An 18,954-nucleotide genomic window follows, 5' to 3' on the forward strand; every position below is an offset into this window, starting at 1 on the left:
GGGCTGACAAGGAGGCGTTTTCGCACAATAATACCCTTACTTACGCGATCAAACAGCCAACAATTGCAGGACACAGACCACCTTCGCACTAATTCGGGGCATGGCGAATATTTACCATGGGGTCATCTAAGCAAATTCCACAGGAGGATGATTCAGTGCAGATGGAGATACAGCCAACGGCGGGCGTCGGGGGCTCCGAAAGCAGCAATTCCGGTGCGGATGGCGTCAAGTCAGAAACCAAAGCAGCCGGAGCAGGGGTTCCGCCAAGCTACGATTCTGTCCCGGAACCCCAGCAGCAAGCCGTTGCTCAACCACATCCGCAAGGCCAAGGCATATCCGATGCAGAAATAATACAGCCGTTCGCGGTCAGCTCCAAGGATGGTGCCGAGTCGTTCATGGACATGAGGTTAGATAGAGATCCGGACTTTCTCGAGGCCAATATCAAAATCTGGGCGCAAAAGCCACCAAGCTTTTACATGCAGGTATGGTTAAACTCCTGATTTTCTAGCTGGTTGAAACCACAAAAACAAATCAAGCATCAGAAAAGACACCAGCTAACGGCATTCAAAGGTCCACGGAACCCACCGAGAAAGGCGCACGCGCAGAACCAACGGCCGCACCGAGACCTACACGGTCACCGTCACCGACTTCAACGTCGGCGTCCCCCTCCACGGCTTCCTGTTCGGGCAGCCCCGGCCGGGCCAGACGTCGCCGCCGCAGTCCTTCTCTTGGATCCGCACCGTGGAAAACCACGAAAAGGTGCCCCGCGGCACGGTCCGGGCGCGCCAGGGTCCCATGCCGGCCAAGGTCGAGGGCGTCGAGGAGCCGCCCAGCGAGGCGATGCCCAAGCCGACGCTGCAGGAGTGGTGCCACCGGTACTGCGCCAGCTTCGCGGGCCGCAAGACGTTTGTCGTGGAGCGGCGCGTCGGCGGGCTGGACGTCGCGCGGCTCGAGGCCAACGCCATGGCCATCGTCCGCAGCACGGGCTACAGCGGCGACGTGAGCATCACGTTCGACTCGTTTGGCACCGAGGTCGAGGTCCTCAGCAGTAACAAGATAAACCAGTGGCGGCGGTTTACGTGGCTGCGCATCGTCTGCTACGTTACTTTCCTGTGGATATTCACCTGGCCCTTTTTGTATTTTTTTACCAAAAAGTTCCACTGCGTTTACGTCGAGTGGCCCTTCTCGCGCATACGGAGCGACGGGCTCAAGGAGTACGTCTCGCTGACCGAGGATCAGATGCTAGAAGTGTGGGGGAGGGCAATGTTCAACGCTGTGACGGCGCGCAGTACAGACGTTCTCAACCAACAAGATTTGATGACTGCCCAAGCTGCCGGTGGGGTGGGTTATGGAATGGGCGGTTTTGGAAATAGCATCAATCAACAATATGGATGGGGACGAGATGGTTGGGGTGGAAGTTCTCTCTAATCTCGAAAGAAAAACACAATAATTATACCCAGTTCAACTATATCATATGAGACAAATGAGATAGATCAAGTTTGTGCTCGGCCTTTTTTTTATTTTATTTAAACCACCTCTGTTCGCTACAACTTGAACGAATATCACAGCACATTGCATTGCTACTCTGAAGCACCTTTGGTAAGGTTCTCTCAAATTGTCCTGTCGACCTGAACTGCCTGTTTTCTTTGCCTTGATACCTCCTACTCAAAGCTTCGATGAGCTCTCAAGCTGCAACACGGACTGCAAGTGGTCCTCAAGGAGCGAGTTGAGCCACTCGGTCCTCTCAAGCGGGATACCATGGCCCGCACCCTCCAGGATCACGCCAGTCTTTGGCTTGATGAAGTCGATGAGTATCTTGCCGTGCGGGACGCTGATCATCTCATCGGCGGTGCCGTGCAGCACCAGGATGCGATCCCTACCGACGGCGTCTGCCATCTCGGACAGCTGCTCACGGCTCTTGTAGTGCCAGCCTGTTGTTTCCTAGTCAGCCTTTGTGGTATTTTGCTTCGGATAGACAAGTAACCCCCCCGGGGATGCTTTGTTTTGGTGGGTGAATGGATGGATGGTGGGATCTACGTACCCGCTGCAATGAGCTGCAACACGAATCCCGTGCTTCCGAAACGTTCCTTGTCGAGACGTTTGTGCATTTCCTGTGCCACGAAGCGCTGATTCGTGGTGAGAAAAGCGTGTTAGAAAGTATGACAAATCATTTAGTCAACTGTTCTATATGGATTTTTCCCAAAGAGACAAAAGCAAGAAGAAGAGAAAACTATGGCTGCTTCTCCTCCGTGCATCATTGATTCATCCCCGTGAAAAAAAAAAAAAAAAAAAAAAAAAAAAAAAAAAAAAAAAAAAAAAAAAAAAAAAAAAAAAAAAAAAAAACCACGTACCTGATAGTTACTATCAAACCTCAAATACTCTCCGCCCTCTGGCATCTCCACGCGGGGGGAGTCCTTGGTCGGGACGCGAAAGGCGTCGGGCTTCTCGAGCCAGTCCCTGGCAAAAATGCGCTTCGCCGAGCCCCCGACCGAGACCTCGATGCCGCGGGGGATGAGCAGGGCGGCGCGGTTCTGGAGGTTGACGAGGAACGAGTCGGTGTTGCGGATCTCGGCGGCGGTCGACAGCAGCGAGAGGCTGGCGAGGCGCTCGGGCGAGGCGCACGCCACCTCCTGTGCGATCATGCCGCCGAGCGAGATGCCGACGACGTGCAGCGACTTGCGGTCGGTCCAGCCGACGTGCGTCGCCACCTCTAGCACGTCGAGCGCCATGTCCGAGGTCGAGTAGCGCATCAGCGGGACGTCGCTGTTGCCCATGCCTGTTTGAGAAGGGGGGGCCCAGGTTTTGATTGTTTGTGAGAAATGTATTAGTTGTGGTTTTTTTTTTCTTTTTTTTTTTCTTCATGTCATGTCGGGGTTACTGTGATGGGTTTGCTCTCTTTGTGTCGTGTACCTCTGTTGTCGATTAGCAGGACCGAATATTGGTCACCCTTCTCGTGGCCAAAGTAGAGTGTTTGGCACTGCCAAGCTACGCTTTATCCGGGGGGTTGCAGCATACTACTGGTCAGCCTTCATGACGCCCATCTAATATACAGACTTCCAGATCAAGGTGAAAGAAAAGGTGGATACCAACGCACCAGAAGGATCCAAGACCGATAATCATCTATGAGTTGCCTCGTCTCAGTAAACTCGTTCCTGGGAGATGTCTCCATTGCATCCTGCCCATCACTGCGATTCTGCGGAACAATACAAAACAAAGCCCTGGGCTCAGAAAAAAAACCACTTACAACGAGCTTGGTAGGTCCGGATCCGTGAATCTCCCAACCGATCCTAAAAGGGCCCCCACGGCCCTCGGCGACGGTCGCATGGCCTTTCTTGTGCGGCACCAGCTTCCATATCGCCGTCGGATAGGCCGGATGCTTGAGCGTCTCTTGGACGGTCGGGTACGGGTTCGTCTTCTCGGACATTTTTTGGGGGCTAGATCTGCGAGAGATAAGTAAAGAAACGAATTACAAATATAAAAAAATCTAAAAAAAATCTAACAAAGTCGCGCGAATCCCTATTCGCAACGCAGGGGTTATATTAATCGCAACGTTCAGGGTCCGACAATTACAGCAAGCAGTTTACCATCAATTTTGGTGTTGTTAAAGCGTGAAAAGGATGAAGCGTTCGCCAATTGTTTCCAACACCCCCACCCACCTGATCGAACTTCAAATGCGCGACCCCAGATCGCCGTCGCTCCTTTTGGCCCCATCCGAGCGCATTGTGCTGAATAAAATGTCCCGCCTAAACAAAAAAAGAACAGCCTCGGCCCCCAATGGAACGGTACAACATGTGCCGGTGGCGTACTTGGGGGTGTCTCAACAAGAGGGTTAGGGTTGTCCGGGGGTAGTAGCTAGCAAGTTCAGGTGTGAAGCTCCGAAAGGTACTCTTTTGCTTAGTTGCAATCAAGAAACAGACGATTTCCAGATCAGATCAAGTCTGTGAAACGCTATCGGCCAAAAAGTTCTCAAGTCTTGGTTTGCAGTGGGGTTTAGTGTTGAGGTTGCGCTACATGGTTTCGAGTTTTTATAGGTTGCAGTACCATTTTCTACACCTACCTGGTCAGATAATGTACTGGAGATATGAGCAGAAAACCCCTTGCTGACTAATTTGACTATTTGGAATTTTTCTCATAGTTCCAACAACCATAATCATGCCTCGTCCCGCCTCGGGCAACCGAGCGACATTAACTGATCAGGATTCCGATCTCGCCTAATGCCCAATAGGCCCGTAAAATGTGCTTGTCAGGCCCCTAACCACGAATGACATTTATGCGTGTGCGTCAGTGACTGCAAGGTTGGTGTCTGAAAGCTTTTGTGATATCGGTGTACCGAAATTCCTTTAACAAGCCGCTATGAGACTGTTATAGAAGGCAACCCACTCCGGTTCGTCACATCTAGCGATGTTGCTGCCCTTGGTATTCAAAGTGATCCAGTTCCTGTATAATGTCGCGCAACAGGTCGGCACGAGACTAAGCCTTTTATGCCAGAGGCTCGTGGGGTTCGTGGGTTCGTGTAACCCCTACTAGGCCATGGACACGGAATGTTGGTTCTGCCTATCAATGTCGTGCTGGTGTGAGTATGACTGCTGTGGCATCACTTTTTGGTTCGTTAAACTAATACCAAGAGCAGATTATTAGCTGTCTATACCATGATATACATGGAGCGCCAGTAGATTATTCATGTCAGAGGTATGAGGGGGACTCTTGCAATCCTGCAAGTCTGGGATCAGGTAGATGACCTATCTGCTTTTTTTATGGGGCCTTTGGATATATAGTAGGAAGCTGAGTTTGCGGCTACATCTTGTCCTGGTGTGCTGGTGCTGTTTCTGCAGGCCCCTTGTCGCGTGATGAAGCTGTGACTGCTTTCCCACTGCCTCCCAGAACACTCGGATCGACGATTATGAGCTGCAGAGAACGACTTGAAAGCGCAACCAAATCCTGTAGCACTCGGTTTTTGTGTCTTTGTACGAGGATTTTGCCAACAGTATGCCTGGTGACTGATGAGTCTGTGCCTAAGCCGTCTTGGTATCACACTCATAGTGGCGATCGTCCATATTGTTTGGTCACATCTGCAGACAGCATGTCATAAGCTCTTGATTCTGTATTCTTTTCGGTGTCTATCAAGACTGGTTTTCCCTGGGTTGTTTGTTGCCAGCCCTGTCTTTGACTCTTGGGCTTGCGTATATAAATGCCTAACCGCTACAGTTAAGCTGACTTCTCAGGCACCCGCCTCTGCTTGTGTTTTTGCCCTGTAGTGTAGGCACATGTGTGCGAATCTCTTGTTAGCGGCCTCCTTGAACATTGAAGACCAGCCGCGCTGTGGTCTCTGCGTGGCTACTCTTTGAAAGTGCAGCTCACTTGTCTGCCTGTCCCGGACCCCGGTAGACCATACGGCTCTGCGTCCCATTGTTAGGGGCTGGAAGCAAGGCCCCATTGATATTAGTGCCTGTGGTTTTATCATTGGTATCAAGGACATGTACTCCGACAAGATCGACATAGCTATGGCCCTTTGTTGACTGGATCGCGGTGATCTTTGAACAGTTGCTTTTGCAATTATTTGGACGAAATGAGGTATCTGTGTATTGTCTTTTCCACGCTGCCTGCTGTATAATGTGCTTTATTTTAGCCCTCTCTTGCCTCGGTGTTCTTTGTCAATATACTTGTTGATATTCGAAAACAAGGTGACTCTGCGTAGAGAAAGATGCCAGTCCATAATCGAATATGGAAGCAATATTGTATTCTGTGGAACCTACTTGCTGGAACGGGAGTAGTCGGCGGATGGAGGCATGTCCTTTGACCTAACTGCAAGCTCGTATGTATTCCCCATCCAGGGTCTTTAGTAGCATCTCGGTTTTTTTTTTTCAAGTCTCTTCCTGAATTTTCTTTCTTGATCTTGCCGCATAGCAAAGCTGTTCCTCTCTGGTCTATGCATGTTATTATGCAGTTCCTTGGATAGACGACAATACCATCTTGGTCTCGGTGCATGGGGCCCATGGGGGTTATCTCTTTAGGTATATTGTGTATAGCTCGAGTGTTGTCGATGCTCCCAGAGACTATTGTTCGCGACCATGATAGGTGCGATTCAATATCAAGTCATCCCAGTCTGCCCCTTTTTTTGAAAAGTGCCTATCTTGTATACGGACAACTGTCTCTCGGTGACTCGGCCCTCACTGCCTTTTGCCGAGGCTGGAAGCTGCGCCAAAGTGTTTCATGGTATCTTTTGAGGCTCGAGTTCGTATCTTTGGGATATTTGTGAATTTTGAAGTCTTTGCGGAGTCTTACGTTAGCAGTCAGACGAGCCTGTAAAGAGGGAGTCATCGAGTGAACTCGCGAAACAATCAAACATTGTCCGTCCCACCCGCTTTCCAGGCAGAATGTCGTCTTTGAAATGTCAAGGAGGGCTTGCCGTTGGGAAATTTGATTTTTGATTGTCAAAATTGGATACTGGTGAAGCGTGAAATTCAAAGGAGTGCTGCGGTGACAATGGTGGTTCTTTGACGTGAGGGAGATATCAATGTCGTGTGCTGTTTGATACAAAGTGAAAGCTGGGGAGTCTGCCGCGGGGGGATTTTGAACATTGCTCGACTTGGCTGTGGGGTTGTTTTGTTAAAAAGCGGAAAGTCGTTATTGGGATGGTCAACCGCCAAGTATAACTTTATGAGCGTCGATGGGCCGGCTGTACTTGGTCAGGGAGATGTGGTGAACTGATTGTCTACTATATTTCTATGCTGGAACATGTAGTGTTAGTTTCGAGGTCTTGACATCAAGAAGCACGAGGAGAGCATGCTTATTATTTTCCAGGCAATGTATTCAAGGAACTGGCACAGCTAGGAGCAGAAATAACGGCAGAGTGTCTAGTATAGTCTTTGCGGTTCTGGCGCTGCAATATGAATCACCAGGCACTCCTGGATCCTTCAAGGCACGTCCAAGGCAGTGGAAAGAATTTACAAAACCATTTAAGAGGTGCTACGGCCTGGCCATATACTTGAACGAAGCACCTGCTTCTTGCCCCAAGCCCTAAAGTGTAAACAAGCCTGAGGCAAATTTTCACGAAACGCTTGATTTTGTGGTACTGGTTGTCACTTGCAGACCTAGGTCTGCTTCCCGGCCAGGTTTTGTTCGAGGTGATCTAGCTGGTTGCCCTGTCTACAAATATTAAACTCGAATTCATCACTTCCATCTCACACTTCCCCTCTTCCTCTTTACCTCTTCAAGCTCCAACCAACGTTTCAATCTGACGATAGCATCAACGGCATTAAAGCGCCAAGCTCCTACTAAACACCCTTGGTAAGTTTATCTTTTCATCTATTCTAGTCTGTTCATCAGATTCTTCAGCGTCATCCTGTCCCTGCTCTCGTCTTTCAGTCAGTCACTTTCTTCCCAAGGCGACTAGCCCTCTGTCAGTTTGGAATCTCTAGTTGAGCGAGCATTCGATACCTGATCTCACTTGATGGCATCATCAAAATCTGCCGTGGACAAACTCCCATCCTCCCTTTTACCCTTCTTCCATTCCTTCAGCTTCACTTTTCTTCATTCTCGAATTTGTATTGCCATCTTGTGGCGGCTATTGACTTGAATCTCGCAGAATTCTCGACCAGACAAAGCTTACAGCAACCGTCAAACTCTACTTCTCTACTCAGTTTTTGCTCACTTTTCTTCACAAGCACCCTTCCAAGACCGAGATCAAAGACAAGACGGCACCATGTCAGCCCCTTTCATCTATGACGAGCTTGAGATTGGCGACAGTCCGGATGGTGAGAATGAACAAGAAGACATCATGTTTGATCCAAACTTTGTCGACGACTTTAGTCTCCCACAAAGACCCCAAGAACAAGCTGTGTTGGGAGACGATGGTTCTATGAACATCGACCCCGACCTTGACCTGCCTCCTGTCGACAACCACTTCAACGAACTATACCAGACCATAATCGAGAGTCGACGGGCTCAGGAGAGCCATCATGCAATCGACCCCAGCCTCGACGGTTATCCCGGCCATATTGATAATGATGTCGTCACAGATGTTGAGATTACGAACAATTGTGAGTCGATTTTGGTCCAACTATAAAAATGCTTGTCTAACCAATATCAATTGTACAGATTCAACAGCCACTGCTGGCAAGGAGGTGGCGCCAACCGATGCAACTGCAGACGAGTTTTATGAGCTCAACGACCTTGCACCGCCACAGAGGCATCGAACTCGCCCGACAGCGCTTGACTTTGAAGGACCTCTACTGCCTTGGATCCAAATCCAAGTTTACAACCCTGATGGTCAGCTGACTACAAACCCTACCTGGCACTCTCCTGCTGGTTTCCGTCAACGTGGAAATCGAGTTCCTTTTGATCCAACTCTTTCGCGAGGCCTTTTCGACCCGCCAGAGGAAGACTTTTATCTCAACGGCATTGCTAGCAACAGCACCGCTCCTGCAGGGCCTTATTCCTATTCTTCATCTCTATCCATTCAAGATCAACAACCTTCTCAGACTGCTTTCTCTTCCTCCCTGGTTTCTTCCCCAAGCTGGCTCTTGCGCCAATATCCTCATCTTGCATCAGCAACAATGTCTTCTTCACCCGGCAGTGGTCAATCTTCTCCTTCCTCGGCTTCAACAGAGTCTGTCTCTGGACCGCTTGCTCAAGACTTGGACTTTATCGTTGGTCTCTACGACGATGAGCAGCCTCTGGCCCCATCTTTGGATCCTCAAGCTACCGCCGAGAATGGCACCCATGTCTCTTCTGGACCCAGCTCTGGACAAGATTCCACGCAGAACCAGGCAGCTCCAGACCAGCCGTACGCTCTTGACCAGAGTCCCAGCCACATTGAAATCCCTCATCAAACCGACATTTTCAACTTGGACATTGCGCCTGGCCCTGCTTCCCATGTTGAAGCCAACTGCTACCTCGAGCAACTCACCCCCGTTCAGAAGAATGATGGCTCGAAGCCTGTGCTTTTTATTCACGGCGACCACCATACTGGACAGGTAAGTTTTCAGCTCCATCTCACTTTTAGCTCACCTTGGCCTCACCTCCCAAGTGACATCCCAACCTTTGCCCACCTTGCACCACACGAACTTTTCGTGCTGCCATTAGTAGAAACATATACTGACGCAGCCGCCCAACAGAACTGGAAGTACCTTCCCGGTCACACCGAGACCAACTTGTCTTTCGTCGACTACTTTCTCCAGCAGGGCCACACTTGCTATGTCCCCGACATGCCCATGAGTGGCCGCTCCATGGCTTTTGCTCAACGAGAGAACTTTGGCCCCAGGGAGCCGAGCATGAACGCCGTCGAGGGAGAGCTCACTTCGCCTCGTGACAACCTCTTTCCGCTGTACGACACTGCCAGGTATCATGTAAGTCAACAAGTGCCCTACACAAAACTTGGCACCTTTCGTACAAGATGCTGACCAGTCCCTTCTTTCGCCCCTTGTCTAGTGCCAGTTCCCAGGAGTCAATCAAAATGCCCCGATTGTAAGTAAACCAAGCCCCAAAAAAAAAGCATAGAGCAATTCTTTTCCCCCACAAAAGTGCCGATAAACTAACAGCTCTTCAACTTTACAGGATCTGGACATCGCCGGCGTGCGCTGGGACCCGTACTTTCTGAACTACCACACCTCTCGCGTCCCGGTCTGGAACACCTCGGAGGAGAGAATCACCTACGGCGCCGAAGCTGTCGCCATGATCCTGGAACGCATCGGAGAACCCACCGTCATCATCACCGAGGGCTCCGGCGGCGTGTGCGGCCTCATCGCGGCCGACCGCTTCCCCGACAAGATCGCCGGCCTGATCCTGATGGGCTACCCCTACGCACCGTTCGCGAAGCCCTTCCGGCTGACCAGGTTCGACAACGGCGTCGGCAGGCTGTACCACCAGGACACGATGGAGGAGTGCTCGGTGCTGACCAGCGGCTTGGCCTCGGCCGACCTGACCTTCGACCCGCCGCTGGCGCCCACGCAGAGCCTGGACGTCGCCAAGAAGTACGCCGACGAGGGCGAGCAGGGAGCGTACTGCTTCCTGCAGGACGCCGCCAAGCCCGTCCGCAAGCTCGTCAACGTCGCCAAGGTCCCCGTCCTGGTCGTCACCCCGGAGGCCGGCAGGAACTGGGCCTACGACTGGTCGGTCGTCGCGTTCCTCCGCCAGGCGGGCGTCGACGCCGACTGGTTCAAGCTGGCGCACTTTGGCCTGTTCGGCAACGGGCAGCTGATGTGGATGGAGAAGAACGGCACAGAGGTCGCCAAGCTGCTGCGGGCCTGGATCGTGGCCAAGACCACCACCACCGCCACCCCGGACGACGACGACGCCGCCGCCACCGCTGCCGCTGCCATCCTGGCTGTCCTGCCGGACCAGGTCGCCCTGGCCGACGGGCGCGAGGAGGCGGTGCGTGGCATCGCGGCCCGCGAGGCGGCGCGGTACGAGGTCGCGTGGGAGGAGAGGCGGGCAGCCTGGGCGAGGCGGGAGATCGCACCCCCGATCCGCGCCAACATCGACCAGATGGAGTGTTTCTACTCCTGGATGCCGGTGTTGGACGTGGCCAGGGCCGATTTCCAGGCTGCACAGGCTGTCGCTGCCGCCACCTCTGCTGACGGTGCTGCCGGTGCTGTTGGTGACGGTGCCGCCGCTGCCCCGTGATCGGACGGTCGACGGTGGGCGTGCCTGGGCTTTTGTGTATTGGGAGTTTGGGGAGGGGTTTGCCGAAAGGGATGAAAAGTAATTTTATGACTGTATGAATGTATGAGTAAATGAACAGGGGAATAACGAGGACTTCTTTTTCTGAAGTATCGCACTCTATGCCGTCATCCATCGATATAGATGTCCAGTAGAATCCACGACCAAGTTCGGACAAGCCTGAAACCACTCCTGCTGTGTGCCTGGGCGGGGGGTTGTGCAAACGTCCAGCACAGGCATGCCACTTTATCACACCATGCAAACCTTGTAAAACAAATGGCACAGGCTGTGGATGTCGATGAACATATCTTGCCAGCGGCTCTGTCAGCCTGGTAGAAGCCACAGCTACTCTGGTTCATGCCACACTGCATCACTTTTGCATCTCCGCGGCGTGGTGCCATTTTCTTTTTTTTTTTTTTTTTGTGAAGCGGGGAACACAATGACCGAGCAAGAAGATACATATAACAAATACGCAGCCCCTCATAGTACAAGGGCTCATAACTGAAGAGCCGTAGGAGACATGGTTTGGCCGACTCTCGCGACAGATACGATCACCGAGCTGGTGGGCCGAGATCCTGTTCAGCCATGGTGCCTGGGATAAGTGAAAAGTATCAAGCTTGACCTCGACTCCTCATCCCGACTGGAAATGGCCGAGCATCTGGATGGTTGCAAAATCCGCCCTATCGTCGCACGTAGCATGAAGCTTTGTTGGCGTGTCGGCCGTAGCACCACGAAATTACTACATTTCGTCTGAATCACTTAGAGAAAAAAAAGAAAAAAAAAGTCAAGACAACTTGAGTTAGTCCACTTGTCCGATTCACTGCGCAAGAAACCGCGGATTCGGTCTTACAATCTACTCCTACCAAACAACATGACATGGTGACATGTTCCAACACGTAGCCTTCTCACTTTCCACACTTCCCCACCCTCCGCTACCGTCCAACCCCATCCGTCCCCAATCAAACGTCTTCCTCTCCCTCCCTAACCTCCTCGTCGTCCCCAGGCAGCATCAGCTCAGGGTAAACAGCCACGGGCAGCCCGCGGTGTCTGCCCTTCAGCATAACCAAGCACAGCATCAGCTTGCTCGGCGCGTTCCAGCCCCCGCTGAAGCTGAACGAGTCGAACGGCACGCCGGTCGAGACGCCGACGCAGCCGTATGCCGAGACGACCTCGAAAAAGACGTTCCAGACGGACCACGTGACGGGGTCCGCGAGGAAGTGGCTCGTCTCGACGGTGACGATGACCAGGACCGCCGCGACGAGCAGCCACACGTCATCCCGCCCTACCCGGCTCGCCTTGAGCTGCCGTGCGAGGAAGCCCTGGGTGGATTCTCCATGATCGTCTTGTGCGCTGCTGCCGAGCGTCGGTGCTGGCGTCTTCTCGCTACCGCTCTCGACACTGACGCTGCGCTCCACGCAGACGGTGGATTTCTTGATGCTGACGGGATGCACGGGGACTTTGAGGCACGAGTGACGAGAAAAAGTCAGCAAAAAAGAAGAGAAAAAAAAAAAAAACTCCCTTGCGGAACTTGATAACAAAGAAAGGAATGGAAGAAAACGACAGGCTTCTACTCACTATACATCATAATGGCATAAAGCACTTGCAGTCCAATATAGATCTGTGCCATCTGCACGACCATGAAGCCGCCCGACCGGACAGCAATAGCCTGGAACAAGCCATCGACGACCCTGGCGGCCTTTGGCAGCGATTCGATGACCGGGTTGCCGAGGTTGAGCAGCTCGAACGCAACCCACATGACGGCGTTGAGGACCACGACCGAGGCCGCCAGCCACCACGTCTGCCGCGACGGATAGAGGTGCGAGTGAACACGGCGTGGGTGCTTCAGAGTGTACGCCAGAGCGGCCTTGAGGCCGGGGAGCGCCGCCTCGCCTGTCGCGAGCCGCAGCGCCTCGAGCGATGCCCAGAGGCACAGTCGCAAGAAGACGGGGTAGGCTGTGTTGCCGGCCAGGATCATGCCGCCCATCACGACGAGGACAAAGTAGGCCTGGTTGAAGGGGACCATGTTTGCGTCGAGGAGGGACATGCCCGAGTTGTTAAAGGCCGACGCGCCGTTGAATATGCCGAGCCAGATGGGGTTGATGCCGTTGTTGATCGGGGGCTGCGGGAGGTTGGTCTGGATCCATGCTCCGAGAGCGAGACAGCCCAGCACCTGCCAGAGGGCAGAGTATAGTGGCACCACCACCGCCAGGAGCCTGATTGCGCGGTACTCTACCCCGCCGAGTCGACAACGCTCCTCGCTGGTGAGTTTGGGTGCATGATTCATACCGCCGAGCATGTGGCGATCAACGACACGCCGCAAAGTGTCTGCTCTCATCTGTACGATTTCCCCACCCTGGCCGGCCGGCCGCCGCCTTGTCAAGGACGTTGATTTGGAAGCGGCGGTATCATGGGTGGTAGAGCACGGGGCGCTCGCAAGCACGACGCCACCAAGATTTTCGACATCATCGCGCCGCCCAAGAGAAGCCGGCTCGACGCCCGACGATACGGCATGTACCCGCGACGCAAAACACTGCAGCAGACCCTGTGCGCCACCAGGCGACGACAGCGGCGCGCCGGCGGCAGCGCACTCGGCCGCAACGAGCTCGTCGAACCGTCGCTCAAACGCCCACTTGCGAGCTAGAACCGTCCATATGGACACCCATACCGAGCCGCCAAACACTATCAACAAAAACAAGATGGTCTGCTGCCACGTGTTGAGCTGGCTGAGGTTGACCGTGTTCAAGCCCGTCTCGGTCATTGCCGACACGACAAGGTACAGGCTGTCGACGTAGCCGACGCGACCGGGACGGCCAGTGGCGCCATCGCTGCCGCCTGGCCCGGTCGAGGAGGCCCAGAACACGAGAGAGCTCACTATGCACACGCCTACAAAGTAGCCATAGTGTACCGCAGCGAATGTTATTGACGGCAGCAGGCGCTGGAGCCGGCTGCGGCCTGCTGCTGAAGTAATTCTTTCCTTCGCGTAGTGTTCATCGCGGCTCATTTAACCGAGGGCGATGAAGGGAGATAGATTTTGCCACTGAGGCTGAAAAAAAAATGCCCAAACAAGTTTGTGTTTTGTGCTTGTGATTTACTGATGATGCTGCACGATTTTTTGACGTCTTGCAAAATAGGCGATTTGCCGCCCTTTGCGCGACGATGAATGTGAAAAAAAGTGTCTGGAAAATCAAAAATAGTCCAGATGAAATGTGGCGGCGACGGGTCAGAAAGCAAATGGCGGCTAGACTAGTTCTACCTTTCGTCAGCAGCCGTTGAATTTGGAAGAGCTGAGGACACAAAAAAAAAAAAAAAAAAAAAAAAAAAAAAGGAACAATCAGATCGAAGATTCCCTCACAGTCTAGGGCGCAGACCGCTGGTTTTTCCGGGCTAAACCCTCTAGCAGACCCGCTCAAGACGGGACGACACAGTAGCACAACGAGCGAGTGTTCTTCCGATGTTACGTAGTGCTTTTCTCTCTCTCTCTCTCTGTTTTTTTATCCCCTGTTACCAGATAATTAGAAACAAGGCTGCAAGTCCTAGAAATGGGACGCACCGACAATTCACGGGTTCCTGGCCTTTGTGTACGAATTTGGAATTAGCCTGACTCAACAACCACCTTCACGTCCGTGCTAGGACCTGCATAGTACTGATGGGTACCTTAGCTTGTCGTGTTGTTCACCGCCACCTTGGTCTCCTACCGTCATTACTGGCTGTCTTGTCTTGTCGTTGGGGCTCAACGGTAAGTCGTCGAGGTCCAGAGCTGGATCCGACTTGTCAGAGCCAGCGAAGGGGCTCGGCAAGGAAAAGAAGATGAGTCTAGACAACTTGGCTGGATGAGGGAATCAGAGCTGTTGGACCTAAAGAGTAGTTCAACCTACACCATCCAAATTGCAGCGTCTCTGTCGTTATGGTTGGACGGAATAAGGTTTACGCTGGTAATATGCCACGCGAGACAGCTTCTGTGATTGTATGCAATAACATGAACATGACCTATCCTCCAATCAGTCAAAGCCAACTAAGGCATGCACGATTTCACGGTATCGACTTAGGCACAATCTGCTTGTGCAAAGCCCACTTCAAGCTGATGCAGACGGCGTAGGTGATGAATCAAACAGAATATTTCTATGACGTCGCGTCTTTTGGTTTCCGAGATAACTCTGATGGAGACAAACCGACGTGTATTGTTTCGTCAGAGCTACACAAGCTAACAGGATCGGGAATATCTTCTGGTTCAGACTTGTGCAGCGTTTATGTATGCGCACACCACACTAATCGTGAAACGTAGTGGCATATGATTAGCCAAGTCCTGCGACATTGCCTCCAGATCCACGCGAACCTGTCAGGTAAACAACTGAGTGTGACAAGGTGCCAGCCTAGAGTTCGTTGTGCTCCTGGCCAGCGTCATCAGAGTCAGCGACGACAGTCTTGACCACCTCCGCAGCCTCCTTGATCTTGTCGGCAACCTTGTCGGCAACCTTCTCAGTCGCCTTTGATGCGGCCTCCTCGGCCTTGCTGACGTAGTCAATCTTCTCAGGCTTCTCAACGCCATCACTGTAAAGAAAAGAGAGCGTTAGCATCCGATGAGTGGTAAGAATGGAAAATCACATAGGGGGGGAGGGGTAGGGGCACAAACATCGAGACGAGTTCGGTTTCAAAGACTGCACAAGTTTTACCCGCCATGTTAGCATGTTGTCATACGCTAGCTGCCGACATAAGACTCAGGCTGAGCCCAGAGCCTGCCGTATTTCTTCTGCTGAGAAAACATACTGAGTGTTGCCTTGCCCGGAATGGGACCAATGCCCCTGTCACCGTAGCCCAGCGAGGGCGGGATGGTCAATGTCTATAGGCAAAGAACACGTTAGGTCAGTCAATGACGCTAAAAACCCAGCCATCTAGTGTTGCAGCACATGCTGTCGTAGACGGCCACACAAAGTCATGTTGAGGGATGTGGGAGTGTGGCAGGGTGTAGAGAGGTAGGTAGGCGTGTTTACCCTCTTCTCGCCAATGCACATGTCCAACAATCCCTGATCCCAACCCTTGATCACTTGGCCGGTTCCAAGCGCGAAGGATAAGGGAGTGCCCCGATCGTAGCCTGTCCAATACCAGATATAGATTAAGTCAGTGACAAATGCCTCTTCGATCGGGCGGTTGGCCCGGCAGCTGTTGCCCGGCCTGCACAAATGGCTCCGGGAGCGGGAGAAATCACGCACTGGCATCGAACTGGTCGCCAGTGGACTCGAGTGTGCCCCTGTAGTGCATGTGCACAGTGTCGCCCTTCCTGTAGCGGTTGAAAAAGGCGCGAAGCTGGTCAGCAGCAGTTCTGGTTTTTGGGCAAGTTTGTTCACACGTCTTCAATCTGCTGCTGGGGAACTTCGGGGCCGGAAACGGACTTTGTCTTGCGTTCGCAGTTGACGGCCTGGGTGACTTTGATTCCAAGCTCATCCTTTGCAAGAACCGTCACGGCGGCCGAGGCCAGGAGGGACAGAGAGACGAGGAGCTTCATGTCGGACGACGTGGTTCGCTTTTCTTCGGGAGGCGTCCAGTATGCAGGTGTAGCCTGCGGTTTGTGACGGAATTCGGTTGTTTGGCTACAATTGAGGAGGGGTGTGAAGTGTTGCGGTTGGAGGGGAACGTTGTCGCTCGAGCGAAGGCGGTTGGTGGCTGTTGTGGCGGTCAATGTGGATTCAAGTCAAGCTTGGGCCATGATGACAGCTTTCAATGAAGTCTTGCATTAGCTAAGGTAATTACTGCACTTTCCTTAATTGGGGTGCCCTTGAGATTTGCCGGCTAGCATTCCGATGATCATTGGCCTATCATATTCAAGACGAGCTGCAATTCGCCCGATAATTATGTGATATGTGACGACTACTGTGCAGTTCTTTTTGCAGGGTACTCAAGTCACCTCCTGCCCCCAATGTTAGGACAGGTATCAAAAAGTGGTAACGCCAAGCTTCCCTTTCTGAATCACGTCCACCCAAAAAAACACCATATTTACGCCGGTGTGCGATGAGCCCCAAAATGATGATCAACCAGCATCATCCTTGAAATACTTCATTCGATCATACCCAAGGCTTGGCTTGGGTTGGGCTCGACTTTGTGCCCTGACCCAGTCCCACCTCCACCACTCCGCACAATCCGATGTCTGAATTATACGGGGCACTTTGTCTAATCAACAAATCTGATCTTTGAATATACTCTGCTTGGCTCTTTTGCTGTCCGCAATCTTCTGGATTTGGCTTATGGATGAGCGAAGATCCCTGTGTTTAATCTGCACACGCCAAACAGTTTCTGTCTAGCTCTATTTTCAACGTCGGCTCGTAATACTAGTAAGACCAAACACCGCATAGCATACTAGGTGCATTTCAGGTTGTCTCTTGAGGTTGTCTCCTGCACTGCAGTTATCTGCCAAATCGGCAGGTGAATACCTCTACCTTCCAAGATGTCTTTTAGTTAGTTTCATTCTCTTATAAGCTAGCAGGCCCTCAACAATATGACTGTTGCTCTTTTCTCGTATGAGTGCATCACTGTGGCCAACCTAGCACGGGCGGGAAGAAAGGGCAAGGCTCGGCACGTAGAGATCTGACTATGCGTCGACCAAATTGAGTCCCGCACACTAAGCATTAGCGTGCAGCGCGTATTCCCCTCTCACTGAGCTATGTGCCCCACTACTGCCGAGTATTGTGGGTCAGGCCAAGACAAGCGAAGACCACCTCAGCGGTGCGTTGGGCGTCAAGCTTCGTCCTGTAATTTCTGGGTAGAGCTTCGATCAAAAATTCGCTATTGGAATGTGCAATTCCTGCGCAGTCGCCTTGATCAGGCCACCAGAACATGCTCGATTCTTTCGTGGAAATGATTGCCTTCTTCGTGACCGATATGGCTTTAGCGAAACAAAGCTTGTTAGAAATGCCGTACTCATTTGACTCATATGGGCTTCCTCCCATTGTTAAGGAGAGGTACCGGGTGACGCGTCCTCGGTGGCCGTCCGCGTCCGAGGCTGGAATGCGATAGAATTGCCAAAAAGATACAATGTGAAGCAAGAAAATGCAAAATAGGCCACAGTCTGTGCTGGNNGGCGAAGCATTACCACACCACCAGAATGACTTCACCGTACAGCCACAGCAACCCTGGACTCTTACTACATCGCCCACTGAGGACGACGAACCACCAGAGACAGACACGAAAAAAAAGCTCCGAGCTGAGTGTACCAGACACCAGACACGATTTACGGGCTCCCTTGGTGCTGATTACAGTGGGTCTGGGTCTAGCCCAATTCCCCCAGAACCAAATGTTGTTTTCTGGTCCCAGCCGGATTCAATCGGGGACCCCTCACTGGAACTTGGTCAAATCGTGTCTTGCGTGTCTACTACCGGACGTTGCGACCAACGACAACAACGAACAAAAGCCAGAGGTGCCACTTTGTACCTGCAGCCTCCCGCCGGCTCTCTTGGCCGGAGGTTACGGATCGAGCTTTCGTGCATTTGCCTTGCATCTAGCCTGGCAGGCATGCTTATGTTTGTCGTTTTGATTCCCAGCAAGGCGCCCGCGAGACGGGTCTGGACGATTACTCTGCTTTACTTTGATGCTTTGTTTCTTTTTATTTTATTCTATTTTATCTCTACTATTCGTCGCTTGATTTCACGCCCCCCTGCAAGACAACAATTCCACTCCTTTGCCGCACCCGGATCTAATGTACTACGTACCGCTGTAGATCTGGCTTTTACTACTCCCCTTGTTAGAATCCTCTTTTTTCGTCTTTTATTTCTTGCAGTCCCTTTCTCACCCCCCAGGCAGCGGCTATCTATTCGAGCTCGACTAAAAGTTATCTGGCCCCTTTCGCCCACTTACTATGCCTCTTGCCCTGGTTTGGTCCAATAAATTTTGCGGTCGAAGCCTGACTCTACAGGGGGTGTTTGGCTGCGACTGGTGCCCGATGATTTCACTATTGTACCCATCCCTAGGGTGAACTAAGCAGTTTACTTTGGACTACTGGGTTCCACTTATGATTTCACCTTATTCTGGAAAAATTAATCTTGAAACATCACGTACAATCAAATCGCCTATCCTCAAATGCCTTGCCAGTATGCGTACGCGGCGGCTCGCTCGGTAGAGCAACAAATTCGTGTACAGTTTTCACCGAAGGTCCTACGTCGATTCGGTGCCTGTCATTAGTTTTGAGGGGGTGTCGATTTGGAAGCGATTCTGGGCGTAGGACTTTTGATTTATTCTATAATTTTTTATGTATTTTTTTTTTTTTTTTTCGTCTATTCCCTTTTTTTTCGTCTGTTTCCTTTTTTTGTT

General features: G+C 52.0%; 5 protein-coding genes across 5 annotated transcripts; 2 read left to right on the forward strand and 3 right to left on the reverse strand.

Moving 5' to 3' along the window:
• Nucleotides 1-116: 116 nt before the first annotated feature.
• Nucleotides 117-1,428, forward strand: PpBr36_01875 (uncharacterized protein; the record flags this gene model as incomplete). The annotated part of the gene is made up of 2 exons (XM_029889059.1): nt 117-482; nt 571-1,428. The coding sequence occupies 2 exons, from the start codon at nt 117-119 to the stop codon at nt 1,426-1,428; spliced, it is 1,224 nt and encodes a 407-aa protein (XP_029752593.1).
• A 237-nt stretch (nt 1,429-1,665) lies between these two features.
• PpBr36_01876 (uncharacterized protein) lies at nt 1,666-3,424 on the reverse strand (the record flags this gene model as incomplete). Its single annotated transcript, XM_029889060.1, has 6 exons — nt 1,666-1,931; nt 2,042-2,126; nt 2,352-2,776; nt 2,911-2,990; nt 3,095-3,120; nt 3,245-3,424. 6 exons carry the CDS (start codon nt 3,422-3,424, stop codon nt 1,666-1,668), a joined length of 1,062 nt encoding a protein of 353 aa, XP_029752594.1.
• Nucleotides 3,425-7,702: 4,278 nt separating this feature from the next.
• On the forward strand, nt 7,703-10,623 carry PpBr36_01877 (uncharacterized protein; the record flags this gene model as incomplete). The annotated part of the gene is made up of 5 exons (XM_029889061.1): nt 7,703-8,039; nt 8,098-8,975; nt 9,117-9,347; nt 9,430-9,465; nt 9,556-10,623. 5 exons carry the CDS (start codon nt 7,703-7,705, stop codon nt 10,621-10,623), a joined length of 2,550 nt encoding a protein of 849 aa, XP_029752595.1.
• Nucleotides 10,624-11,618: 995 nt separating this feature from the next.
• PpBr36_01878 (uncharacterized protein) lies at nt 11,619-13,660 on the reverse strand (the record flags this gene model as incomplete). The annotated part of the gene is made up of 2 exons (XM_029889062.1): nt 11,619-12,115; nt 12,235-13,660. The coding sequence occupies 2 exons, from the start codon at nt 13,658-13,660 to the stop codon at nt 11,619-11,621; spliced, it is 1,923 nt and encodes a 640-aa protein (XP_029752600.1).
• Nucleotides 13,661-15,029: 1,369 nt separating this feature from the next.
• On the reverse strand, nt 15,030-16,159 carry PpBr36_01879 (uncharacterized protein; the record flags this gene model as incomplete). The annotated part of the gene is made up of 6 exons (XM_029889063.1): nt 15,030-15,207; nt 15,290-15,314; nt 15,424-15,496; nt 15,648-15,748; nt 15,867-15,934; nt 16,002-16,159. 6 exons carry the CDS (start codon nt 16,157-16,159, stop codon nt 15,030-15,032), a joined length of 603 nt encoding a protein of 200 aa, XP_029752601.1.
• Between the last annotated feature and the right edge of the window lie 2,795 nt (nt 16,160-18,954).

Source organism: Pyricularia pennisetigena, chromosome 2 (genome assembly GCF_004337985.1).
Source record: "Pyricularia pennisetigena strain Br36 chromosome 2, whole genome shotgun sequence".
Lineage (NCBI taxonomy): Eukaryota > Fungi > Ascomycota > Sordariomycetes > Magnaporthales > Pyriculariaceae > Pyricularia > Pyricularia pennisetigena.